Raw genomic sequence first — 27,870 nt, 5'->3', positions numbered from 1 at the left:
TGTTTTCCACTTAAAGTGATAATCGTAATAAAACACAGCAACGATTGAAAAACCCACCATGCAGTCAGCACTTGATTGAGCACCACAGCTTTCCCATAAGGCAGTAACCAGGTAAAAGGTAGCAATTTACTGAGGTCTGAAAGACACATTATATTTATGAGCCCGACAGTTGGCAGCCTGCCAAGAAACAGCAGCATTTACAGTAGCAACTATTTTTATTTGGAGGTCTACAGGTATGCCCATTTGCTTTAGCACTGGCCAACAGAATCAAAAAGCAGTGCAAAAGTCAGGCAGTAATAGGTCCTTGAGGGAGCATTCTATCTGTGCTTAATTGGCGCATAGGTATAGGCCAATGGAATTGTCAAGTTGCCAGATAGTAAATTGTGATTGGTTTAGAGGGTTTTGGCCAGATGGAATAAAAGGGCACGCATAGCAAGCTGGAGTCATGAAGGGGGAAACCTGAAGGAGTCCAAGCAGTGCTTAAGACAGAGTGGCAGCAAACCCTGTTTGTCCTTAGAGGGCTTAATGCATTAAACAGACATTAGACTACATTGTGTATGCATGGACCTTAATTCTTGGCTGTAGTTTTATAGTGCATTGTTTTAAGGTTTTGTTTTAGAATAGGTATTTAGAATGTGTGTTTGTGTGTTTACTTTTTAAGTTCTGAGAATTTATTTAGGAAGCTCATTAAATGAACAGCCAACCAGTTCTGCAATAGGATTCACTGCTGATTCACATTATTCTGAAAACCAAAAAGTGAAGTACAAACAGTTGGGGGTTTTTTACTTCCATGAGAAACGTCCCCCCTGTTGTTGAAATTTAAGGTGTTCAGACTGTTTCCCTGTTGAGAAATACTGAAAAGCCGTGGATATAACTTAGTATTAGATCAAACCTATCCATTCTTAAAGAGATCAGCCCTGAGTGCTCACTGGAAGGATACTTTGGCCACCTCATGAGAAGAGAAGACTCCCTGGAAAAGACCCTGATGCTGGGAAAGATGGAGGGCACAAGGAGGAGGGTCAACAGAGGACAAGATGGTTGGACAGTGTTCTCAAAGCTACCAAGCATGAGTTTGACCAAACTGCGGGAAGCAGCGGAAGACAGAAGTGCTTGGCGTGCTATGGTCCATGGGGTCACAAAGAGTCGGACATGACTAAACAACTAAACAATAACAATAACTTAGTATTGGTCCATGCTTCTTTATCTCCTCAAGTGGTACGGAAGTTCCAGGTAAAGTGGTTTGTAGCTTTACTGTAGTTCCCTTGTGAGAAGAGCCCAATATTGTTTTTGCATTATCTATCCACAAATATACAAGCTGAATATAATATTATGGACAGACACCCAGATAGATGGTGCCAATCTTAAAAGCAACATTATTTTGCCCCAAAGCAAAGGACATACTCTTCCCCCACCTAGGGTTCCTTCTTACCATGCAGCTGAGAAACAAAGGACTTCTGTTGCCTTAGTTGGTTGCACTGGTGACTAAATAGCTACCAGACCATCTTCAATAATTAGTATATAAAGCCCTAAACAACTTGGGGACAGGTTACATGAAGGACCCTCTATCTCTCTATTGACCTGCAAGAACACTTAGATCATTGGGGAAATATTTACTCATGCACAGCATCCTACATGATTTCATATGGTGCTGATCCAAAAAGAGGCATTTCCTGCTATTACCTCTACACTTTGGGATGCCCTTTGTTTGGTCAAACATCATCATTTGCTTCAGATGTTTTGAAACACACACACACACACACACACACACACACACACACACAGGCTTTCCTTGATTCCTGTGCTACTGAATTTTTGTATTGCTCACACGATATTGCTTTGGCGTTTTGATGTTGATTTGTACATTTGGAACTCCACTTAGAATTTTGCTTATATCTGTTTAATATACACTGCTGTTGTTCAATAAATGAACATGATGCCCTTAGTAGAATGGCAGGTATTTGCTTTGGGAACATGATATCTATGTTACAGCATTAGAACTCTGGGCAACAGTGAACTACCAGCACTATAGCAAATTTAAGTGCTGCAGGCTAGATTCAGATAAACCTCTTCCTTTTATGAATGCCAATAAGAAAATGGTTGACTTGGGAATGTTCTCTTTTCAGGGATATTTATAGCAATGTTATGACAAGATGGATTCTCAACTCTTTCTGCTGAAGCAATACAGATTCAGGAAGAAATGCAGTCTATGAGGATTTGGAACCAGGGAGCACTTAATGATAAACTGGAGGTTCGCCATTGAGGTTTTAGAAAAACCAAGACCATGGATAGTGATGTTTCCATCAAATGTAATTCTGTTCCTAGCTCAGGACCCACCAGAGCACAGCTGCCTACAGTGGGAGCTGAGGGGAAAGTCCATGTTGAAGGTGGTGGAGAGGACTTGCCTACCAAGCTGCAAACCTCATTAAACTCAATGGAGCTTATTTCTAAGTAAACATGTGCAGGGTTGCAAATACTGTTTCCTTATTCGAAACCTGCCAACTCCCCCCCCCCCCTGTGAGGCCTGGGTATGGAAAGCAATAATTCCCTGCAGATATAGCTGGTCACAATTTCAAGCTCCACAGGGCAAAACGTCAAAGGGTCAAATTGGAAATTGACCAAAGAATTACATTTTGCTTGATTTGCAGGAAGTTGATTTTCCTTGTTCCACGCATTTGAAGAAAGTGACATCTTCTGTTTGAAACCAGTAATGCAATTTCATCTGAAGTCTATAGGAGTCTTTGCTATTTGGACTGAGAGCTAAAATATGAATACAGTGGTACATCAGGTTACATACGCTTCAGGTTACAGACTCTGCTAACCCAGAAATAGTACCTCGGGTTAAGAACTTTGCTTCAGGATGAGAACAGAAAGCATGCTCCGGCAGCGCGCCAGCAGCAGGAGGCCCCGTTAGCTAAAGTGGTGCTTCAGGTTAAGAACAGTTTCAGGTTAAGAACGGACCTCCGGAACGAATTAAGTACTTAACCCAAGGTATCAGTGTATCAGGCATAGGCAAACTCGGCCCTACAGATGTTTTAGGACTACAGTTCCCACCATCCCTGACCGCTGGTCCTGTTAGCTAGGGATCATGGGAGTTGTTGTCCCAAAACATCTGGAGGGCCGAATTTGCCTATGCCTGCCATATATTGATGGTTCTGTTGAATCTAAGCCTGGAAGTGTCCAAATAATTTATAACAAGTAGGACGGGATTTTTCCCTGATGAGAACAGCTGAATCAGCCAACCTTATTATTTCATTGACAACCAGGATAAAAATCTTAGTGATAAAGATATATAATTTATTTACTTTCAGTCGTTTAATCATTTTAACCATAGGTTACACACACGTATGCAAAAGACAAGTGTTAAAACATTACTGGCAGAGCAATCCTATACACATCTATTCAAGAGGTAATCCTTAAAGAGTTAAATGAGGCTTATTCCCAGGTAAGTGTGCTGTAGGATTGCAGTCTGAAGCAGCTTTTCAAAGGCTAATAATTATTCACTAACCCATTTATTTATTCCTAGAATTTACATCATGTTTCTCATCATACATGATCTCATCAGGTCACAACAATGTAAAACACAAGAAATAATAAAACAACAACAATATATACTATAAAAATGCAATCATCTCCCCAAACAGTATGATGCACACCTTTGAGTGAGGCCCGGTAGTTAGACAGCCACTGAGCCACCCAGAAAAGAATTACGAAATGTTTTTAATAGACCAACACACATTCTTTTGCTTTTTGAGAAAATAATGTCTCCTTGTCTGTCTCAGATTCCTTTTCCTGGTAGACACGTCGCCTCTAGAGGTCACCCTTTGGCTGCATGAGTGTGTTCAAAGATGATCTTTCAGGGATCTGAAGGTGACATAATAAAACTATGATTGCTTTTGGGTACGTGCTATTTTATTTATTTCTCCTACTGTGGCCTGTGGTGGGACACAGTTTGCAGGGTTTTTGTAGTATTTCAAAAAGCTGCAACCCCTTTAAAAAAAGTTATATTTTGTTTTATTATCTTCATAGATAAAAGAAGTAATAATAATAATAATAATAATAATAATAATATTTATTTATACCCCGCCCTCCCCAGCCAAGACTGGGGCATCCAAATTTGTGCAGTTTGGAATGGTTCAGCCTGCCATCTTTATTAAAAATAAAGGGCGGCTGAGTAACCAATGCCTAATACATGACCAAGTATTAAGAACATGTTGATACATATAAGCCATATCTATAGTTTCAGTACATTACTGTGTAATCAATAAGAAATCCAGCTTAATCATCACCCACCCTAATCTCTGACTTATATGACTATTTTTTCCATTATCTTGGCATGCCCCAGCTTCCCTGACCTTCATCAAATACTTCATTCTGGGTACCAAACTTTACCTCCATGTGAAGATACCATCATTCCAATTTGGCACGATGGTTTCCAAGACCAAGGAACATGTTTTAGTCTACATTTGGAAACAGCAGGAAACCATTTTTAATAAAGATGGCAGGCTGAACCATTCCAAACTGCACAAATTTGGATGCCTCTGAAGATGTCGCCACCCAATTTGGGGTGATGTTGACCGTTTTGACATGATGATTCCATGCTGCACCAATATGGATTCCTCTGAAGATATAAGGTTGCCCAATTTGGCATGAGGGTTATTGAGACAGAGAAGCAGGTTTTGGTCCCTGCTCAGAAATGTTTGCTGGTGGTGGAAAAGACAGCAGGGCCCCAAACCACACCAAGCTGGGACACACACTGGGTATAAAGAAATGAGAGGGAGGCCCAGCAGGCCTGACACAGCAGCTGAGAATTGCACACCAAGAGTGCAGTCCTGCTGGCTACAGGGATCTATTTTGCCAACATGTTTCCCGCAGGGACTGAATCCTGTTGCTCTCTGCAGTATGGATGGGAGGAGAAGGAAAGGGGCAGTGTCACCTCCCCCCCACCTCTGCATCATAAAGGGTTTTTTTAAAAAAACCCTCATTAAATATTAGCCCCACCATTTAATTGATTTGGGGTCTCTAATTCAGGTCAGAGCCCTGGATTGAGAGGGTTGCTGTGCACAGCCATAAAACTGAGAAATCACACTGTGCATTTATAAATCTCTCTTTTTGTTCTTCTTAATACTTTCAGCTCCTTTCCCAAGGGAGGGGGGATGTAAAAATTTAAAATCATAGCCCACCAAAAGAAGTTTTCTGCTACATCTTGTGGGAATGAATTCGTTTGCTTAACTATGGGCAGCAGCAGATGACAGGCTGGGGCTTACCTGACCTCCTGGCAGGTGTGTTGCTGCTGCCTACCGGGAGGAATTAATATCTATATGGACTGTTAAGCTAGTTTATTTTTGGCGTGTCATTTGACTTTATCTATAGACGATAATTAAACCAAAGCAAACCAAGTATAGTAACAAGCTTTAGAATTCACTAGAACCCTTCTTTGGGCTAGATTTAGTACAGGTTTCGGATGACCTGCAGAGGAAATGAGTCAGAGTGTTTGCCAAGAAAAGCTGCAAATACACTGTTGAGCCACTGGGCTATATATCTAGTCCACTAATGCTTTCCTCTCAGAAGGACCTGCCTATACGTCATATATGACCACTGGGGCTGTCAACCTTCAGCCTGGCTCTGTGTGATTTTCCTATGCCTTTACCTATAGAATAAATCATAGATGAAGAGGATTAGGGTGTGTCTTCCGCTTTGAATAGGATACAGAACTTTTTCATTCTGGGGCTACTGAGTATGGGTGAAAGTGTGAGATGTTGTTGTTAATTTATTATTTAAATGATGCTTACTCTGTCTTCTCATCACCAAATGAGAAGGTGTTTATTTCTCCCAGAATTTTAGTGGAATTTTTTTCTTCCTGCTATAGTTTTTGTCCTGCCATTTTTATGGCACTGCTTCTTTTTATTCTTACTGTTGCATGTCAGCTGCCCTGGGAATAAATGCTTTATCCTACTTTTCCAATATTTTTGTTTGCTGCAAAGTTGTCAAGCATTTGGGTGGGTTTTTTTTTATTGGAGGGGGGCAGCAGCATAGCATTTCACAAATGCACTGACCTGCTTGTGAGTGGCTTCATGACAAGATGAATTTGTTTATTTAATTGATATACTGCTTCATACTTTTACAGATCTCAACAAAAACAATTCCATTTAAGAAAACACAGTACAAATTTCACATTCAAAACCAAAAATAATGCTCCTCATATATCCACATTTTAAGTAACATAATTACAAATCATATACAAAGCACTAAAGCTTATCAAGATACATCAAAACGCAACATAATTACAATATAGCATAAAAACCATAAATATTACAAAAAAACCACATAACGCAACCACCAGAATCATTCACATACATATTCACACTACACAAAACTGAATTAAATCTTGTATTAGGTTCTGTTCTCAAATGTTGGTACTGTCAGGAGCTCAGACTTCTGGGTAAAGAGGTGAGCTTGTGAGAAAGCAGTTTTTCTCTCTGCTAGTTGATAGCATGCTCATTAATTGCATCTGTGTTATCTTGTCTGCATCAGGGCTTCAAGACCAAAGATGGCAAATTCTCTAATTGGGAAGCATTCAAGAGCTGCAGAGTTACATGTACACTCTGGACTCTCTGTTCTGGAAAGTTCCAGCCTAGATATCTACTCATTGATGGGAAGATTCAGACTGGTTACTACGCAAAAGGGTATAAGTTACCTATATGTTCTGTGTGTGATGTTTAAACTTGGTCTTTATCTTCCAGACTGGCACCTGTGTTGCATCTTCGTGGGGACATGAATTCATTGGTTAGATTAGCTTTGCTTGGTTGTTTTTGTAATGTTTTGTGATTCCCCAAATGGTCCTATATTCCTTAACAGAAAAGTATTTCCCTTTCCTATTTCTCCTATGTGGTAAACAGGTTTCATGGTTTACTGTTATTTTAACCATTATTAATAAAAATCTACCTCTTCATTTTGGTGTGTCTCTTGGGTTAAGCCTTGGTTATAAACTAGTGTCTGGACTTCTTTGATCACATCTGTTACTTAGTTTCCTTTGGTAACTTGGTTTCTTTTGCCTGAGGCCCCTGAAGTAGAGAGTGGTACTTTATCTCTTGCTCTCTGGCTCAGGTTAGGTGGAGTCATGGCAGGGTTGAGCTCTACAGGAGAACATGGCACTGTGGATAAACCACTTAGCCTCTTAAGCTTGCCTATTGGAAGGTTGGCAGTTTGAATCCATGTGGCGGGGTGAGCTCCCATTGCTTTGACCCAGCTTCTGCCAACCTAGCAGTTTGAAAGCACACCAGTGCAAGTAGATAAATAGGTACTGCTGCGGTGGGAATGTAAACAGCATTTCCATGCACTCTGACTTCTGGCATGGTGTCCTGTTGTGCCAGAAGTGGTTTAGGCATGCTGGCCACATGACCTGGAAAGCTGTCTGTGGACAAACGCCGGCTCCCTCGGCCTGAAAAAGCAAGATGAGCGCAACAACCCCATAGTCGCCTTTGACTGGATTTAATCATCCAAGGGTCCTTTACCTTTTCCCTGTAGCTAACACACATCTGTCACTCCATTAACAAGAGTCACACCATTAATAGTGGCATATTTCAGACAGGGACTGGAAGTGAACGTCTGATTTGCAACATATCTCGAACACATACAGTGTCTGTGGTACAGGAACAGGACACGCGGTTCTCGAGGTGCAGTATGAGGTCCATGCATGTGCCAACATAGCCAGTCAGGAAACAGATCTTGTGAGGAACATTGCAAACTCAGAAGAAAAGGAGACAGTAATGAACCATACCAAACACTGTCATTGGTCCTATACAGCTTATACAGTTGTAGTAAACCAGCCAGCGGTTTCTGTGAGGTATGCCAAAGTAAACAGAATACTTCATTAGACTTATTCCTGAGGACTCTTTTAGAGGTCATGCCATTCTTAACAATCATGTAACTCCAGCATGAAAGAGTACTATTGACTTCCTTAACGACAGAGTGAATTCCAAATGCCAGTCAATTATGCCATCTATTTTGCAGGTCAGTCACTCATCTTACAGGTACTTTCCATGCTATGTTGACAGGATGTTTTTCTTGTTAGTTGCCAGAATCTGTGCATTAGAGAAGCTGTTTGCACATATATGGAGATGAACCAATTGCATAGGTGATTATGGGAGCAGCTTTTTGAGAGGATGACATGATGAAGCAGTCAACTGTATTAGTGTTTTATTGCTAGCAAAAGAGCAATAAGGGTTGTGGAGCTGCTCAGCAATGATGGAAATGGTACTTAAGCATTTGTCAGGGACACTTTCCCATATATTCTGGCATCAAGCCCTGGTGGGGATTGGCACAAATCAAACCTGGACTTTGTTTGGTACCTCTGCTAAGGCCACTCGTTGTGTTCACATTGTTCTATCCAGACCCAGAGTCATGAAAGTGCTATCTCCCAACAGGAGATTGGATGCTTAATCTGTGATTAAATAGATATAAGGAAGGTATAGGTATCTACAAGATGAGCTTCCCCTCCTTTTCCAGTCCAATAAAACACTGGTCTTTCTAGCGGCTTCTGAAAGCTGAACTGGACATGATGTTAAACACCTAGTTAATGTGGGGTGTTCACACACACACACACACACAAACACACACACACACACACAGAGAGAGAGAGATTTAACCATTTCCTCTCCTGCTGCAACCCTGAGGAAAATCCCCTCTGAAGCTGGTATTTGCATCAAGAGGAAATTCCCCATTGTTGCTCATGGGGATTTCCTCCCAGTGTAAGGGAGGAATGGCTTGGGATGAAGAATTTTCCTCTGGGAAGCTGATGAGGAGAAAATAATTAAATCACACACACACAGAGAGAGACAGTCTCCTGCCATAGTTTTGATAATTATTGCCTTCAGTAGCTGATGTTATTTGCGTTTTCTTTGAAATGCAAAATTCTTTGAAAAGGCTGCATGTTAAATACAAATATACATATAATGGGGTCCAGTTTGACCCTGAGTGAAGTTTGTCCAAAGCGAGAGAAGCCAGACTGAATCTCTTGTCCTTCCAACAGATTGTCATGAGAAAGGACAGTTTCATTTGCAAGCATTTTACAGTGGAAGGAGAGACAAAAGTGCTTGAGAGATTATGCTTTGCCCTGTCTTTTTAAAATTAACCTAGGTAAATGAACGTTCCATGGCTTGAGGTAGGAAGCGAACAGCACATAAATTAAAAACAAAAACAAAACCAATTTATTTATTTATTATGTTGCATGGCAATGCTGTGGAAGAGAGCTGATGTTTCCCATCATCTTCCACACACACCAGTGGCTACACAGCATTATTTTGCACCTTTTCTCACAGACTTGACTTATTTATGGTAATGCAAGCAACACATTTCTGCTATAACTTTACTATACATGCCTACCAGTCATGTCTTCCCCCATGCAGATGATTCCTTCCCGTTGGATGGTACACTCAGCCTGTTAAAACAATGGCAGAAACAGATTTTAAGACATGACATTGTTTCTTAAACATTTCCCAAATGCCAGGCCTTAGTGGTGGAAAGAATCATATTCCGGTCATTCACTATGTCATGGAAACTAGCCACTGAACGGCTGTGATACTCACAAAACCACAGCTAGATATGGTAGTTTTCATGTGGCATTTGGGTAACAGAATTGCTTTTCTTTTTCCAGTGAGATGATATTGGCTGATACTTCGGGGGAAATGCTGATTTTACGCGCAGCATTTAAGTTACAACTGACAGTTCTTCATGCAGCAGAACAACCACCTGGAAAGCCCCTGGAAGGAAGATAACATATGATGGAGAGCCAGAGTAGTGCAGTGGAAATGGAGAGCAGGTTAGACCTGGACCATGCAAATCTGTGATTGCCTCCACTGATGCAATTGTGCAGTCCCAACCTCTCCACAGTCCTGCCCTGATCCATCCCAGTATTGACCCAGTGTGTGGCTATTATGGCATGCAGTACAGTAGGTATTTGGGTCACACCCTTTGGCTATTATGGCATGCAGTACAGTAGGTTATTTGGGTCACACCCTTACCTACTATTTTCTCTCTCTGACACCTGGATCCAGTTGGCAGCCTTCAGGGGTTTATTAAAACAATATGTAGATCATGGGAGCCTGAAGACTGCCCATCCATAGCTACCTTACAGGATGGTGTTGAAGTTATAATTGAAAAGGGAGAGCTATGTGCACTAGTTTGAGCTCCTCAGAGGAAGGCAGAGAGGAAAAGGCAATAAAGATAATTTTAGAAGATTTTGAGTTAGTTACCCGCTGGTTGACTTCAGCCAGAATGTATTTAGCTGCACCTTGGAAACCAATAGAAGCTCCATCTGGTGGAAAAGGTGATGGACTAGTGCTCTGTTTACTAAAGTGATTTATTATAAAAGAGGCAGAAAGGTTAGATTGCCAAATAAGTTTGTAGAAGACTTTTGTTTGTAAACCACTGAAATACTGTACTAATTTCCAGGATAAAGTTCAGCTTATGTTAGAGATGAAAGCTTTGGTATTCCCCCCTCCCCCTTATTTCTAATAAGTCGCTAATGCTCACAAGCAAATAAGGGAAGACTTAAAGCCAGTAACTTGACAAGGTTTGTGTCATCAGTACTGAAAGAGGGCTAGCAGGCATGTACAATTTTTTGCTTCTTCTGTTGGGCCTCATTTCCCCTGAATATAAAGTGTGGATCATGTCATGTCAAAACATGCTGCATGTCAAAACATGTTGCATTATATTAGAAACCTTAAAAGAGATTATTATATATCCATGTAATCACAAGAGAGAGAAATTCTGCACCTCAAAAACAATGTTGTGTTAGGTAGTATTGTGTTTTGTGATAAATAACCCTTCCTTCATTAAGGCAAATTACAGATCCACCCTCCTGAATAATTCACAGCCAAACTATTTAACTACAGATGATATAGTTAAAAGCAGAAAGTAGCTGCATATCGAGAATATCAGACTCCTACGAAAGCTAAATTGCATAGGTGGGTGTTGAAAAATAAAGACAGCATTAGCTGCAGCTCAGCAGGAAAGGAGTTCCATTGCCCACAATTAAGATGCAAAAAGAAGGTAAGGAAAGAAAACAGAAAACAGAAGCAATGTATTGTCAGTGCATAGCCAACCGTAAATTGGGTAAATGAGAATTCAGGTCATGACTCATCTGAAAGCGGGCATTTTCCTGATACTACTATATGTGACGCCATGTGGGAAGAGGGCCCAGTGAACTGTGGTTGTCACTTTTTAAATTCCTTGAATGAAAAAGACATGCCCTATTTCTAGAAATTCAGCTATATGAACCATATGAAAGCAGGTGGGTGAAACAGAGTTTAGGCTTTAGATTAAAAAACATTCTTCCTGGGAAGAATATCTGGCACCGGTGGCAGCTTATTACTGGTTCAAAACATTAGAGGGCAAAGTTACAAGGATAGAACCGTTGAGAGAACGGAAGAATTTAGTCAGATGCAGAACCTGACTAAATCCTTCCATTCCTCATACACAACATCTCCCATGTTGAAGGCAGCACCAGGACACATGAGGAGAGAATGCACGAGTGACTTGGCACATTGTTGGCTTTAAACAATTTCATGGCAGGCACAGCTAGGTACTGAGAGGCACCCACACCCCCTATTTAAGACAGAGGCTGCACACACACCATACATCTAAAACACATGGTTCTTCCCCCAAAGAATCCTGAAAACAGTTGTTTGTTAAGGGTGCTGGGAACTGTAGTCCTGGGTGTGGGTAAACTGAAGTTCCCAGGATTCTTTGGGCTTTGAATGTGTATGCAGCCTTATTCTGAGGATGACTGCTGCTGAAACAACACTCTCCTCAGCTGTGAACTGAGTGGCCCAAGGTATCATGGAAGGCTCAATTGACCTCTCTGCTGTACACAGTGCATTTTTTCCTAGTAAAATAGGTGCTGATACTCACCATGAAGTTGTGCCACACTTTTTAACAACAACCCCCCCCCCCCAAAGAAACCCGTGCTGGTTCTGCGTACCTGTGAATACACTCTAAAAAAAAAAAAAAAAAGACACTGGCTGTGCAAAACAGAACACTAGCTTCAGGCCAAGAAGCTTCCAATTCAATCCCAAGATTGAGGAAGACACTACCTCAGTGGTAGAGCCCATGCTTTCGATGCAGAAGGTCCCAAGCTCATTTCCTGACAGCTCCAGTTAAAAGGGATCAGGTGTCAAGTGATGTGAAAGACACCTGCCGATCCACCAGTCAAAGTAGATAATACTGGACTAGATGGACCAATCATCTGACCTGGTATAAGGGAGTTTCCCATTTTCTCATGACTTACTGGTAAGGCTTGCTTTGAATCTCCAGGATTTCAGGTGGTTGGGGGGCGGGTCTCTCCCAGCCATATATGGAGATGCCAGGGATTGAACCAGAGACCTTCTGCATGCAAAGCAGATGTTCTACCACTGAGCTATAGCCCTTCAAGGGTAGCAGTTCATTTCCAATCACCAAACGTTGTTTAGTCGTTTAGTCGTGTCCAACTCTTCGTGACCCCATGGACCAGAGCACACCAGGCACTTCTGTCTTCCACTGCCTCCCACAGTTTGGTCAAACTCATGCTGGTAGCTTTGAGAACACTATCCAACCATCTCATTCTCTGTCGTTCCCTTCTCCTTGTGCCCTCCATCTTTCATAGGAAATGATCTTCATGGGGAATATTCTGATGTACACCTGCCATTTTCTTTGTCTCTCATAGGGAATTCTTGTCTCTAATTTTATAGAATCCACTGTGTATTTTCCCTATGACAATTCAGCTCTTGCATTGCTCTGTATGTTCTCTATGAATGCCCATGGTCTTGATTTCATCAACCACATCCTGCAGCACATATGATAAGGCATTTGGAGGAAAACCCCCATCCATGCCAACCTTTCAGCTTAATTTTTTTCTTTGTTGCCAAAGAACCAAGACCTCTGTCTAAAGTGACAGCTTCTGGCTTCTGAATTATGCTCCAGAATAATTCTTTCCCCATGGCTTTGATGTTTTGGGTTCTTTTGCCCAAGCACTGATACATTTCAGCAGTTCCTCATTCCAGAGGCAAGGTGGCTGATTTGTTTAACCTCTTTTAATATTATCTTATTTCCCTTTTAAAAACACCCTCTAACATCACACTTGCCTTTTGATCACTTATTTAAGTGGTAAGTAACATCTGTCGGTGTGTGCACACTCTACCTTTTAAAGCACATTCGAAGCACAGTCTTTCCCTCAAAGAATTCTGGGCACTGTAGTTTGGTAAGGGTTGTTTTGAACTGTAACTTTGTGAGAGGTGAACTACAATGCCCATAATTCCTTGAGGGAAAGAATGTGCTTTAAAGGGATAGCATGTTCCTAGCCTGAGTTTCTAGACAAAAGCTCTAAATCCACTTAACCTCTTGCCATGACCAAAGTACCATTTAAAAACCAATGGGAAATCCATAAACCAAGTCATATGCAACAATGTGCAAGTGTTTTCTGAAATAAACCCCTCTGTATTTATTTGGACTTACTTCACAAGAATGTGCCTAGGATTGAAGTCTTCTTCTCACAAGAATTGCTCATTGGCATTGGAATCTGAATTATTTAGATTTTCCTCTCTGGCTTAGCCCTCAGATGCTGGTTCCTATACTGGCAAACATTTGAAGGGTAGGAACAAGGGCTTAATTCACCCTTGGCCAACCACAACTTGTGGAGACTGAATGCTAGTGGTGGGTGCACATACATGACACTGTTGAATGGTTACTTTAAATGTAAAGGTTCATCATTGTTCCACTTGATGTGTATGTCTTTAAGGGGCCAGAGCAAGGGCCAGAGCAAGATAACGAGACCCAGCTTTACAGCTGTGAAACATAGCAGGTGCTGCTGAGTTGTATTTGATTAAGGTGTGTCAGCATTTCGGTGTAGTATATAAGGAGCAGCACCTAGCTCTCCCATTCCCCTGGGGGTTGGGTTGGTGGTTGGGTCTGGTTTGTTGTTAATGTATTTAGTGTATAAGGAGTGTATAAGGAGTTTTTGTTTTTGTAATTAAAACCTTGTGTAAGTTATTTTTGAGTCCCTTTCTTTTTAATGCATGGTCTCCCCAGCAAGCTCTCTGCAGCGCTACCATACTGCACAAATAGCCAACAGACACATGCACACACATGATATCAGGACTCAGAAACAAACCTCTCCACCTAACCTAGTGCCATGCCAACTTTATTTTCCCACCTTTTTGTGGCTTCTTTTTTCTGGGACAGGCAGAAACAACAACAATACACCTAGCCTGGGGGCCAAAAAAAGGTTGGGAACCACAGGGCTAAAGAGATGGTAGAGTTCCAGGCAAAGGAACTGTTCCTTTAAGGTTCTACCCCAGAAATGTAGGCAAGGTTAAGGAACGAAAATAGGCTATGTTCAGAAGCTCTGGTAGTCATCTCCCTGGGCTCTGTCCGGGGTCCTGAAAGACCTGCTGCCACCCTTCCTTGTCTTCCTGCATCCAAACCCTGAAGAAATGCTACCTGCCCTCTACTTCCAATCCAGACTGTTGGATTTGTACCCTCCTGATTCATCTGTGGGCTCTGCTTTGCCAGGACAGGACACTTATATTCACATTACACAGGGACCAGAGGGATGCTGCTGCTACACTGGCTGAATGGCGCCCATACTCAAGGGATGCTCAGTCTACAGGCGAGGAGAAAAAACACACAACCAGAAAATTATTTTTATCAAACACTTTGCTCCCTCTCCCTCCCTTAAGGATTGTAATCTAAGATTCTTGTCAGTAGCAGCAAAAGGAAATTTGTCTGCCAATGAAAGATTGTGAAATCCACACTTAATCAGTATCATCTGCCAGAATGCAGCAGCTAGACTGGTGACTTGGAACAGCTGCCAAGACCATATGGTATAATACTGGTCCTAAAGGATCTTCACTGGCTCCCTGTACGTTTCCAAGCACATTTCAAAGTGTTGGTGCTGACCTTTAAAGCCCTAAATGGCCTTGGCCTAGTATACCTGAAAGAGGGTCTCCACCCCCATCAATCACTGAGGTCCACCTCTGAGGGTCTTCTAGTGGTTCCCTCATTGCGAGATATGAAGTTACAGGGAACCAAGCACAGGGCCTTCTCAGCAGTAGTGCCCTCCCTGTGGAACACCCTCCCATCAAATGTCAAGGAGATTAAGAACTACACAACTTTTAGAAAACATCTGAAGGCAGCCCTGTATCAGGAAGTTTTTAATGTTTGATGTTTTAATATTCTGCTGAAAGTTGCACAGTGTGGCTGGGGAAACCTAGCCAGATAATAAATAAAATTATAATAAAATTGTTGTTGTTGTTGTTGTAAATTGAGAATGTGGCTTTTGAAAATGGCAAATCTCATAAACGCTGACTTACTGGAATTGCTTCCCTCATGACACCGGAGCAGGCTCAAACTGCACCCACACCTAAGTTTTGTCCTGAGTGATGGGTGGTATCACTTGGTCAAAAGAGAGCTTAATGTTGGGGCTCCCCCAGTCTCCAGTTGAAGCAGATCTGTATAAATAGTTGATTTTTATTCTGGATTTCTTGGAGCCAAAATTAACTTTCTTGTATATTCATTGCCAGGAAGATAAGATGCTATCAGAAATAAGAATAGATAGCATTTGACCTAAAAATAGCACTTTAAAGAGATGGGATATCTTGACTGACGCAATGCTCCAAAATATGGACTAATTAAACTTGCTCCATTTCCTCAAGTCTGCCTTCATCCTGTTAATCAGAAGGACAAAATTAGTCCAAGTCAACTTGTTTCAGTTCTTCATTATCAACTAGCAGAATCCTACCCACCCCAGCTAAGTAGGACAGGCAGCTCTTTTGATATCAGAGTGTAGAATACTGAACATCATCAGGTTTGATTTGTGCAACTTTTTCAAAAACAGCCATCTTTTTATTTTTCTGGTTTATCACCACAGCAGTTATTAACACTGGGCTTCAGCAAAGCAAGAAATTTAATTAGACAGTGCGTATATGATATTGAGTGACAGAATAATTTGACCACCATAAGGAAATTTTGTTCATGGTATGATTATTTTCCACCTAGTCATAGGCATCCTATTTGCAAAATTTAACAGTTCCAAAATACAGACATGCTTTCACTTACGCAAAATTAAATATAATGCCTTCAGCTGTACTTGAGGGTTGCTTTTAAAAAAAAAAATCCGCTGGAGCAATGCTTATGTCCATGTGGAGATAGCAGTGCTGAATCAGTAGCTCATGTGCTACTGGCTTGCACTGTTTATAAAGATTTGAGGAGTGAGGTTATTACCCCTCTATCTATATCCTCCTGCCAACCTAGCAGTTCGAAAGCCCGTCAAAGTGCAAGTAGATAAATAGGTACCACTCTGGCGGGAAGGTAAACGGCATTTCCGTGTGTTGCTCTGGTTCTCCAGAAGCAGCTTAGTCATGCTGGCCACATGACCCGGAAGATGTACGCCGGCTCCCTCGGCCAATAAAGCGAGATGAGCGCCACAACCCCAGAGTCGGCCATGACTGGACCTAATGGTCAGGGTTCCTTTACCTTTACTTTACTATCTATATCAAGTACTCAACCATTGCTACTATGTCTTTTCTTCTAGCAGATCAAGATAACCAGGTGACAGCAAAAACTGCAAAAAAATTGTGTCAGCAGTCCATATATCTCACACATCCATAGCAACAACATTACTCTAGAAATTATTATATTTATGGTTCATATACCACCACTACTCTTGTTAGAGAAATATTTTGGTTACAAATATTGGAAAGTCATTGTGGTTCCAGTCTCAAGCAACCCACATTGAAGTAGCCATCTTTAGGTAAACTATGGAATAAGCAGATTTTATTGGTTTCTGCAGAGACAGGTTTCTTAGTTATTGCTGTAAAGCAGAGAAGTAGGCAACCTATGGCTCCAGAGCTACAATGCATGAAGCAAGCGGGTGGTGGGGAACAGGGGAGGGGAGTGGCAGGAGAGAGACAAAGGGAGTCCACCCTCTTTTGCTTCTGCTCTCACCTACCATCATTTCAGCCCCTCCTACTGCTGGCCTGCAGCTGTGACAACAACAACAATTTATTTATCCCCTGCCCATTTGGTTGGGCTTCCCCAGCCACTCTGGGCAGCTTCCAACAAAATATTAAAATACAGTAATGCATCAAACATTAAAAGCTTCCCTAAACAGGGCTGCCTTCAGATGTCTTCTAAAAGTCTGGTAGTTGTTGTTCTCTTTGACATCTGGTGGGAGGGCGTTCCACAGGGCGGGCACCACTACCCAGAAGGCCCTCTGCCTGGTTCGCTGTAACTTGGCTTCTCGCAGCGAGGGAACCGCCAGAAGACCCTCAGCAGTGGACCTCAGTGTCCGGGTGGAGACGCTCCTTCAGGTAAACTGGACCAAGGCCATTTAGGGCTTTAAAGGTCAGCACCAACACTTTGAATTGTGCTCGGAAACGTTCTGGGAGCCAATGTAGGTCTTTCAAGATTACGTCTGAGAGAATGCTCCCCTCAATGAGGAAAAAACCCCAAAGTTTCCTAGTCCTACTACAGTGTAATAGATTTTCAAAGTTTGATATATACTAAAAAATTATTTATCTAGATGGCAAGAAGAGAAAGTGTCCCAAAGATTTCAGTCATTGGGCATTTAATTGAAGTTGAGCACTCCCCCTCTTACACACATCTTTCCATGCTGCTTTGGTCACATGAATTATTGTCAGGACATTGTGGTTAAGGGTCTACATAACTGGCAGCATGTGTGCAGTAGAAAAGAGCTCAGGTCCCATTGAATGGAAATGCTTTGGTTTGTGTGACCGAACCCTGAACCAACAAGGAAGTTGGCTTCTTAATGCTGTATATACAGACTGAGAAACAGTCCTTGATTAGTCCCAGGACGCTCCTTAGCCTTCAGAAATCTGCAGGATATCCTGTAGAATATCCTCCCCACACAAATAGGAACTACAGTTAGTACTTCCTGAACCAGATGCAACTCTTTCTTTTTTTTAAAAAAAGAAAAGGTAAAGAAAAGTGAACACCAGGAAGACAAGGTATGCCATAGAGTATGGCAGGCTAGGCCCATAGCTAGCCTAAAAGTTTGGAGGAGGCACTAAAAATGCAGGGGGCAGTTCATCCCCATGTACACATTAATGTGGTTAATGATGACGCTGATATTTCTTACTGTAACCTGTAGCAGTGGTAAGCCAGGTTGGAGGAGAGCTATTTATGGGGGTGCATAACCTCAGCCTCCCACTGCCTTCCCCTCTGTTCATCTCCTTTTTGTTCTCATCTTTTCAGCCATCCATCCACTGCTTGTCTTCCCTCTCCCCTCTCTTTTCTCTTCCACCTCTTCCCTGACCTCCATTCACTTCCTGGTTTCCTCCATTCTCTTCTAACACACCCTTTTCATATTTTTAATAATCTTTCTACCTCTCAACACTTGTTGCCCCCACACAAGTATTCTGGCATAAGTTGGGGGGTGGGGGAGTAATTCAATGCTAGCCTATTCAGAGGAGGCCCGTTGAAGTTAAGAGACATGACTCGTTTACTCTGAGTAGGACTTAGTTGAATAGAACCCAGAATGTATTGGTTTGCTAGTCATTCTATTTTGCTGGAAGCCACCCAGAGTGGCTGCGGCACCCTAGTCCGATGGGCAGCATATAAATAAAATCAGTGCTTTTTTTCCTTAAAAAATGTTTAGTGGTACTCTCATTTTGACTCAAGAAAATCACCATTTTATAGTTCAAATCAGGACAAAATAAATACAGTAAATGGACAAAAGTACAAAGATTCACAAAATGTTTAGGGGTAAACGTCCCCCTGTGTCCCCCCAGAAAAAAGCACTGAATAAAATTATCACCAACAACAACCTAGATGCATTTCAACAGAAACTTCCAGAATTCTCTCTTCTCCGCCCTTCCACTCCCACCCCCAAGGGTTCTTAGGAGGCCCTTTTTCTTACAACCCTCCTTAACAAAGGGGGAAAGTTGAGGAACCGCTCAAATGAGAACTCTGCCCCCAATCCTGTGCCTTACAGTCAAAAAATGAAATAAAAATGAATCCTTTGTCTCGCCCTCCCCACACATTGCTGCAAACTAGCTAGAGGTATGCAGGATGCCTGATGTATGAAGACATTAAGAATATATGGCTCTGATTGGCTTATGTGTGGTGCTTGATAGTACTATTAAAACAAAGACTTTCCTGTTGAGTTAATTACTTGCTTATAACAAAATAAGGGGGAGGAAAGCCCCACTAGACCCCCATCTACAAGCCTGTGGTCAGGGTCACTGATCTAGTGCCCATGCTTGCCCATGTGCCTGAAGAGATAGAACCATGCTCTCATGTCACATCCCCATGGCGCTGAAGCAATAGTCCAAACTCCTTCCTCAGAAAGAGGTCCACCATTGCATCACCAGGGCTCTAATATACATGGACAATTGAAGGTGGCTTCATAATTCCAAATCGTGTAAGGACATAATTCTATATGAAATTAATTACTTTAAATTCTGTTAACTTTTGGCAGCTCCTTTTGCAACACCAACGATGAAATGGAGCACAGATCTGAATAAAATCTGCATATGCACACACACACACACACACACAGACTCCCGTCAGATGTCAAAGAGATAAACAACTACACAACTTTTAGAAGACATCTGAAGGCAGCCCTGTATAGGGAAGTTTTTAATGGCTGATGTTTTTCTGTGGTCTTGTGTCTTGTAAGATGCCCAGAGTTGCTGGGAAAACCCAGCCAGATGGGCAGGCTATTATTATTAATAATTGGCCTTTTGCTGGGCAGTCATTCAGAGGAGCCCTTCAAAGAGAGGACTATCCATTGTAAAAGTAGGACACAGGGCACACCATCCAGAAAAGGGCAACCAAAATGATCAATGGGATGGAGCGACTTCCCTTTGAGGAAAGGTTGAAGCCTTTCAGCTTTTTTGTAAAAATGCTGCAACCTTTTCCTCATAGTGGAGTTCTTCCATGCCCTTGATCATTTTTGGTGAGTTAGAGGTGACAAGATAAAAGTTTATAAAAAGGATGCAGGGCACAGAGAAAGTGGATAGAGAAATGTTTTTCTCCTCTTTTAATAACACCGTTTTCTCCTCTTTTAATAACTTATGAAAATACAAGGAAGCTTAAAAGCTTGAAGATTCAGGGCAGATAGTAAGTTAAAGTATGGAACGTGCTCCCACAGGACACAGTGACGGCAAGCAACTCAGATAGTTTTAAAAGAGAGTTAGACCATTCCATGGAAGATAAGGATATCAATGGCTAAACTATGTTCTGCCTCCATGGTTAGATGCTTCTGAATACAGTGGTACCTCAGGTTACAGATGCTTCAGGTTACAGACTCTGCTAACCCAGAAATAGTACCTCAGGTTAAGAACTTTACCTCAGGATGAGAACAGAAATTGCGCGGCGGCAGCGGGAGGCCTCATTAGCTAATGTGGTACCTCAGGTTAAGAACAGTTTCAGGTTAAGAATGGACCTCCAGAACCAATTAAGTTCTTAACCTGAGGTACCACTGTATCTGTTGCTAGAAACTGTAGGGATTACACTCTTGTGCTCGGGTCCGGCTTATGAGTTTCTTGTAGGCATTTGGTTGGCATTGTAAGACCAGGATGCTGGACAAGATGGGCCATTGGGCAGATCCAACAAGCTCTTCTTGTGTTCTTATGTACTATTGCATGCTTAACTCCTCACTAAAATCAATTGAACTTATCTCTGTGCCCATATACGTATACATTTCCCTTTAAAATTCAAGCATTCTTCACAACAAATCATATGCACCCGAGCATCAGATAAGCAGCTAGGAGATTCCATTATTCAAGGTAATTTCCCACCCCTCCACCTCCGTTGGGTATGCTTGACTTTTGTGGTGAGATATTAATCATTTCCTTTAGCTTCATGTGTATATATAAGAGCATCAAAGTCTTACCAGGTTCAGAACAAGGAAACTGAAGCACACTGCTATCACCACAATGCTGCCCCACTGTTTGATCATCCTTTGCCTTGGAGCATACATCAATTGCAGACCAGCACACAATCCGACTGCGAGAAAAGAACTTACCGGTATAGAGGGGCTTATAGAAACACAGAATCGTCTGAAAGATTTGACACAGGTATGCTATAACTGTAAAGCAAAGTTAACTAACGTTTGACTGAACTTTAAAACATTTGATCATGAAAGAATGCATTTCTACCAGCTAACCTTGTTTTGTATTTTGCTAGTTGCAGACCAAAGTGGTACCCAAGGATCCAGCCATGGTAAGAAACTAAACCTGCCATCCTTTGCATGCTTATTTAGGAAAGACCTCCTCAGCTCCACTAAATTCAGTGAACCTTGATTCTGAGTAAAAATGCATATAAAACCAAGCCTTTCTGAATGAATTGGACTTGCAGTGGTGGGCACGTGAGAAAGTAAAGGAAATTATAGAAGATTTACATGTGGAAATGTGTCTTTGGAACCCTGCACTTTTGCCCGGCACAGGCTCAATGGAATTTAGGGCCTACCTGATTAAAAGTTAATAGGTACATAGGAAACTCCTCTTGTTATGTTATGTTATAGGAAGCTGTCATAATGTGATTCAGACCATTGGTCCATCTAGCTCAGTATTCTGAGTCATTGCACTGACTGGCAATGGCTTTCCAGGTTTCAGACAGGGTTAGGGATGCTGGGAGTTGAATATGGGACCTTCTGCATACAAAGCAGATCATAGAATCATAGAATTGTAGACTTGGAAGAGATCCTGAGGATCATCTAGTCCAACGTATGCCGCTGTCCCATACACGGATTGAACCTTGCCATTATCAGCACCAAACTCTAACTAACTGAGCTACCCAGGCTGTGCTACTGAGCCCTTCCATGTGTACTGTACATTCAGAGATAGTGTCTTCAGAGGTGCAGTATTCAGAGACCCCTTGAAGCTGCATCCTTTCTAAAATGTCACAGGGATAGGTTAGGTCCAGTGGTCAGTAAACTTTTTCAGCAGGAGGCCGGTCCACTGTCCCTCAGACCTTGCGGGCAGCCAGACTATATTTTTTTGGGAGGGGGAATGGAAGAATTCCTATGCCCCACAAATAACTCAAAGAGCATGTTAAATAATGGGCCTTTTCCAGTCAATAATGGGCCTTTGCTATTTGCTGAGCCTCTTGTAATCCTCTGCCTTGATGTGTTCCTAAGGTTGAGGCAACCCTTGAACATGGGGGGCAGGCAAAGGGGACTATCAAGGCATATTTAATTTTTAACCTTATCTAATTGAACATGTACTTTGACTTTCACATGGCCACTACTTAACTATATTTTGTCATTTAATATTTACAGACATCACTACTTGTCCCAGAAAATTTCCGGGTAAGAAATTAAAACATTATTATTATTTATTTAAAATGTTGAATCATTTCAAATATTGGGTATGGGATGCTAGAAGAAGCACTTTTGGTGTGTAAAGCAATTGGCATATCGAAAAGGAGGGAACATGGGTACGACATTAGGATGTCCTGACTTAAAAGACATCCTTGGAAGTGGGTTGTTTTCAAATGAGAACCTATCTTTCAAAATAATGGTTTCCCCTTAAAATGGTAAAACATGATCCTGCCAAAGTTAGTTCCCACTTATTGTGAGTGGTCTTAAAAGGGCTTGTGAGGTACAGAACACTCACCTAATGAAATGTCTATCATTTATGGATACTGTATCAACATGGCATTCTAAGCCTGGGTCAGGAAAAGATATCTTTTCAGAACAAATACTACTCCTTAAAAGAGTAGGCATGACTTTCCTGAAAGTTCTTCTGTGGAAGGCTCTTAGAAATATGTAAATAGGAATTGTGCAAGAATACTGAATTGTGTCTGGTCTTAAATAACTTTGGCATATAGTATGTTATTCTACAGAAGGCTACATAATTCCTCACATACTCTCATTTCAGGAATTTTGTGTAAAGGATAATTTGGATGTATTTATCAACTCATTGGAATTAGTGAGGGCTGAAACTGATGACAACAGGAGCATTGACAACTTGCGCAGAAACCTTAAGCACTTAAAAGAAGATTTGCCAAAAAATGATGTAAGTAAAGCTATTTTAGTTAACTTTTCAGCAACGGTATATTGGAACATATTTACCCTTACAGGAACCTTACAAAGTTGCTTTCGTTTAGCTTCAGTTTGTCCCTGTTTGTACATCCTGATGGATCCATATTGCTGTGGGGCCTATAATAACCCAAAGCCACAAAATCCAGAGCCATAGCTATGATGGTGTATCAACGGCAGCCAAACCACGAGGTGCTATCTTATTTGCAGTGGTTATAAACAGGTGTTTGTGCAGCAGTAGCAAATTCAACATTCTAAGTATGTGTAGTGTATCAGAGCTGACCAACTCTGATCTATTTAACGCTGCTCTGCCCAGAGTGGAGGGGGCAACCCAGTCAGGTGGGCAGGGTACAAATATATTATTTTTATTTTTATTAACACATAACCTCTCCCAAATCCCACTGTAATTCTCTAAATTCCCATTAGGATTGCCCAGACCACATCTTAACTGTAATGTTAAAATATTGGTTGCAGTTGTGGGCTAGAGCTGGGGATCTGGAACCACTCTGATAGTCCTCAGGCACTCCCGAGAATGGCTACAAATCCATCTAATGCACGTGCTGCTCTGGGGGTGGAGGGAGCCCTCATGTGAACATCTGAGCTGTGCAGAGATTTGGAGCAGGAGGTGTGTGGAGTGTTGATGCAGCCCTGGTCATGAGTGGGACAGATCCCATTAAATATCAGCTCCCATACAAACTGGATAGGTTGTCTTCTCATGCCACCTTGGGATCTGGGTCCTCAATCCTATGAACCACTCTGTCAGTGAAACTGCTGGTAGGACTGTTCCATAAGAATAAGGTTCAGCTCTCTACCGTTAGGATTTAGTAATGTGGCTGGAGGGCCAGGAAAATTATCACAAAGTGGGAAATTGTGGTATATATGCTTAAAACACAGACCTGGTTCAACCCTAGTCATATGCAAGAACTAGCAACTCCAGAATATTACTGCTTGCGTCAAAAGGATGCTTCCTTTACTAGGCCTGGATGATCCATGTGGTGTGGACATAGATGTGCTTTCTGAGCTCCGGTGCCCTGTCTTCAGTCACCACAGGTGCATATACAGGAGTTAAATTCTGCATGCAGACCTCTTGTTGAGAGAGGGGCACATATCATTTGGTGGAGCACAGCTTCCTCCTTAGGTTGTTGGTAAGGATCCAATGTTGATACAGCAATCACGTTAGGAAAGAGCATTGAGGGAGAAGCAGCTGACTTTGTACATCAAGTGCATATTCTCAGAGTAATAATTTCAATTCCCATCTTTGGAAATAAACCATGATGGAGCTGCAACAGATAAGTTCCTCTGGTTGCAATTGCATTTTGCTGGTTATTAAGATACTTGATGGTCATGAAGATGACTAATTAGAGGGAGGGTCTGTAGCTTAGTGGTAGAGCATTTGCTCTGCATGCAGATGGTCCTACGTTAAATCCCTGGCATCCTTAAGATGCCTTTTGAATTTGCAATTTCATTGTCACTGGTCATCTGCTACCATGCCTAACAAAGTAATCCTTTGCATGTACAGAACTAAATTTAGGACTGCAGCCTAAAGGAACTTCTGGTGGTGAAGGTTATCTTCATTAGAAATATTGATATGTTGGGTTAATGCAATCAATTGACAAAAACGACATATTTTTAAATGCTTCAGGAGTGGCCAACATGGTGCTGTCCAGATGTTGTTGGACTACAACTCCCACCATTCCTGACCACTGGCCATGATGGTTGGGACTGATGAGAATTGAATTCAACAGTGTTAGCAGGGCACCAATTTGACTGTCCCTGGATTAGTCACATGTGTGTGGTCAGTAATAAATAGCCTGATAAGTTAGTGATACAAGAGATGCCAACTTCCACCTAAATCGGGAATCATGGGACACCATACTCAACATATCTGCCCTGTGGAAGATAATATTTCCGCACACTGCACTCTGGGTGGTTCCAGACAAGTGTTTATTGTGAGATTGGCACCCCTCATATGTGAAGGTTTTCCACAGTTTTCCACCCATCATCGGCATAAAAATGCCAACTCTAATTTAATATGTTAATTGGATGTTTTTTATTGGAAAATTGATAAAAATGATTTAACAGAAAAATGCCAACCCAGTATTTTTACCCCATTCAATCCAAGTTTTTCCTTTGGAGAAATAATCTGGCATTTTTTATTTTTTATTTTTAATAATTGCCCATGACTTGTTTGTGATTTCTCAATGACCCATTGGCAACCTGAAGCCCCTGACTGAAAGCAAGCTGAAAACAATCTAATTTTTCAATGCAAACTTTTTACCCCACAGGAGAAGAATAGGAATTGTACAGCACCACACAAAAGTGTTGACAAACTCTTAGAATACCTTGATCGCTTTCTGAAAACCTTGCACAGTCATTTGCGACCCAAAAAAGCAACGCTGTGAACTTGGACCATGCAAAGGATCGTTTGCTCTGCTGTTCAAGAGGATCTCTTTGACTAATCAAGTGTGTTGAACAAACCAGGACTCTCATCAGTATGTATCATGGAAGAAGAAGAAGAAGAAGAAAAGGAATGCAATTTGCTTGTTAACTTATAACAGTGTGTCAAAGATGAAACTATTTATTTATTTATTTAATATAGTATTTAATGTTATCGAATTGTAATACATATTTATTTCTGTACGTGAAATCATTCTAGAAATCCTACTACTTATGACCTCATTTTGCACAGGGCCTTCTCAGTAGTGGCGTCTGCCCTGTGGAATGCCCTCCTAGCAGATGTCAAGGCAATAAACAGCTATCTTACTTTTAAAAGACAACTGAAGACAACTGTTTAGGGAAGTTTTTAATGTCTGATGCTGTATTGTTTTTAATACTCGGTTGGAAGCCGCCCAGAGTGGCTGGGGAAACCCAGCCAGATGGGCGGGGTATAAATAATAAATTATTATATTATTATTATGTTATTCAATATTTAATTGATATTTCCACAAATTTCAGCACACAACAAATCCCCCAGACATTTTCCTGCTTTATACTCCCTGCCCTCCTCCCTTCACCACCTAAAAATACACCCACCCTCCCCAAATTATAAATGATTAAGCAATACCAATATAATAAGCGAAAAGGAAAACAGGAGAAACAGGGATAAAGAAAGAAAGTGTGCTCCAAATTTTGTCTTTGTCTGAGGTGTCTCCCAACTGTTGGGTTTGGGACTCATGGATTACGGGCAAATGGCACCAGAAATCCATCCAGTGAAGAATGGTGCCCTTTGGGATTGGTAGGAGAGAAGGCAGGGGACATTAGATTGGATGGAACCAGAGTCAATCAGATGCAGAACCAGCTAATTCTATCTTTGTTCCCAGCCTCTTCCCTGCTGAGTTCTACAAGAGCATCAGAGTGTAAAGAGGAGGAAGCTGGAGGGTGCTACTCTGGGCTGGTTGTAAGTAGGAAGCTGGCAGCTATTGGGTGGGGTCTTGCTGAGGGCAGGCTGAGCTTTGTGGGGCAGTGCCCCATTTGCCCTAAAAGACTAGCTTCCACCGAACACATCTCAAATCTTGTGAGATTTCCTTTTGAGGTTTATTCCACAGGAACTGGGCTGTCAGCTAAGACATAGATCCTCTGTTTCTTTTAATGACCACAGCTCCTCTGAAAGTTAACACTCAACATAGGCTAGGCACTTCTTTCAAATGGGATTGTGAGAAATATTTTGGGCCCTGGTGAAGCCGTAAGTTATAGACCCTCTTATGTAGCATGCTGCTTTTAACTGAGTTATAAGCACTTTTCTAGATGATTGTCCTGGTTGTCTAGCTATTTATACTTCAATTCTAGCTGAAAGTTGAGGATTGCAAAACTAAAAAATATCTACACAGGAATGCAGGTAATTTATATATAGTATTATTATTCTTTGCAAAATTATTTATAATTTTATTTATAAAGTATTGCATAATATTTGCAAACCAGGCCAACAAAAATGTATTTATGAAAGTTTTGTAGGTATATAACATATTTAAATAAATTTATTTTGTGCAATTCTTGGTTTTTATTATTATTGTGAGATGGAATGTTCAACTATGGTCCCATGGTGAATAATACCTGGGGTTTTCTCTATTCCATCTCCTTGAATCATTTTTCCTAACTGTCATTGCTGAGGTTTGTGTGTAAATGATACGAGGGTCAAGAACAGTTTCAGCTCATATTATCTGGTAAGGATGGCCAAAGAAATTTTAGAGCCTATATGAAATGTTTCTTGAACCAGTGATTGCTGAAACTTTAGTTCACACAAAGCTCTCTGACCTGCAAAGCCTGCCACGTTCATTTTTCTGGATATTATATCCCTTTGCACACCCGGATCAGTACCCTCCATTTATAATCATGGAGCAGTTTCATATCTGTAGCTAGCATACAAAGAAACCAGCAGCCTCCCACCAGTACAACAGACAAAATTACCAGTAATTCATGTTACAGGGATTGAAGGGCAGAATGATATATACAGGGGACATTTGCCTACCTTAAGAAAAAGTCTTAAAAACAGTCAGCTTCATGGAGATGGGAATGGCACTGTGCTACAGTGCAGGACAAAATGGAAAGCTCTTTGGAGTAAACCCACTGAACCCTGTATAACTTATTTCATATATGAAGAATATGTGTATGTGGAAAAACTGGCACGCAAAACATTCTTCATACATTATTCTGCGTATACTTTTTCCTAGTCAAGTGATATTGCTGTTGGCGGGTGGGGAAATGGCTCGTCTGACAAAATGAAACCACATATGCGGGCAGTGAAACCACACAGAGATTTCTCCCCATGATAAACCATTTGTGAAGCTCCAGAGTCACTTCACACACACACACACACACACACACACACACACACA

General features: G+C 41.5%; 1 protein-coding gene and 1 long non-coding RNA gene across 2 annotated transcripts in view; one reads left to right on the top strand and one right to left on the bottom strand.

The window, feature by feature from the left end:
* The window catches only part of MEIKIN (meiotic kinetochore factor), a 123,242-nt gene extending 116,468 nt beyond the window's left edge, over positions 1–6,774 (bottom strand). The window contains exon 1 of the mRNA XM_081894022.1: positions 6,743–6,774. Within this exon, the coding sequence (XP_081750148.1) occupies positions 6,743–6,759 (17 nt within the window). The 5' untranslated portion in view covers positions 6,760–6,774. The remainder of the gene's footprint in view (positions 1–6,742) is intronic.
* A 14,420-nt stretch (positions 6,775–21,194) lies between these two features.
* LOC309360135 lies at positions 21,195–25,902 on the top strand. The gene is made up of 4 exons (XR_014163935.1): positions 21,195–21,219; positions 22,277–22,306; positions 22,878–23,015; positions 25,324–25,902. It is a non-coding gene; the product is annotated as an uncharacterized lncRNA (long non-coding RNA).
* Positions 25,903–27,870: the final 1,968 nt, after the last annotated feature.

The sequence above is a fragment of the Podarcis melisellensis genome (assembly GCF_964234715.1).
Source record: "Podarcis melisellensis genome assembly, chromosome: 2".
Classification (NCBI taxonomy): domain Eukaryota; kingdom Metazoa; phylum Chordata; class Lepidosauria; order Squamata; family Lacertidae; genus Podarcis; species Podarcis melisellensis.
This window is presented reverse-complemented; position numbering and strand designations above follow the sequence as displayed.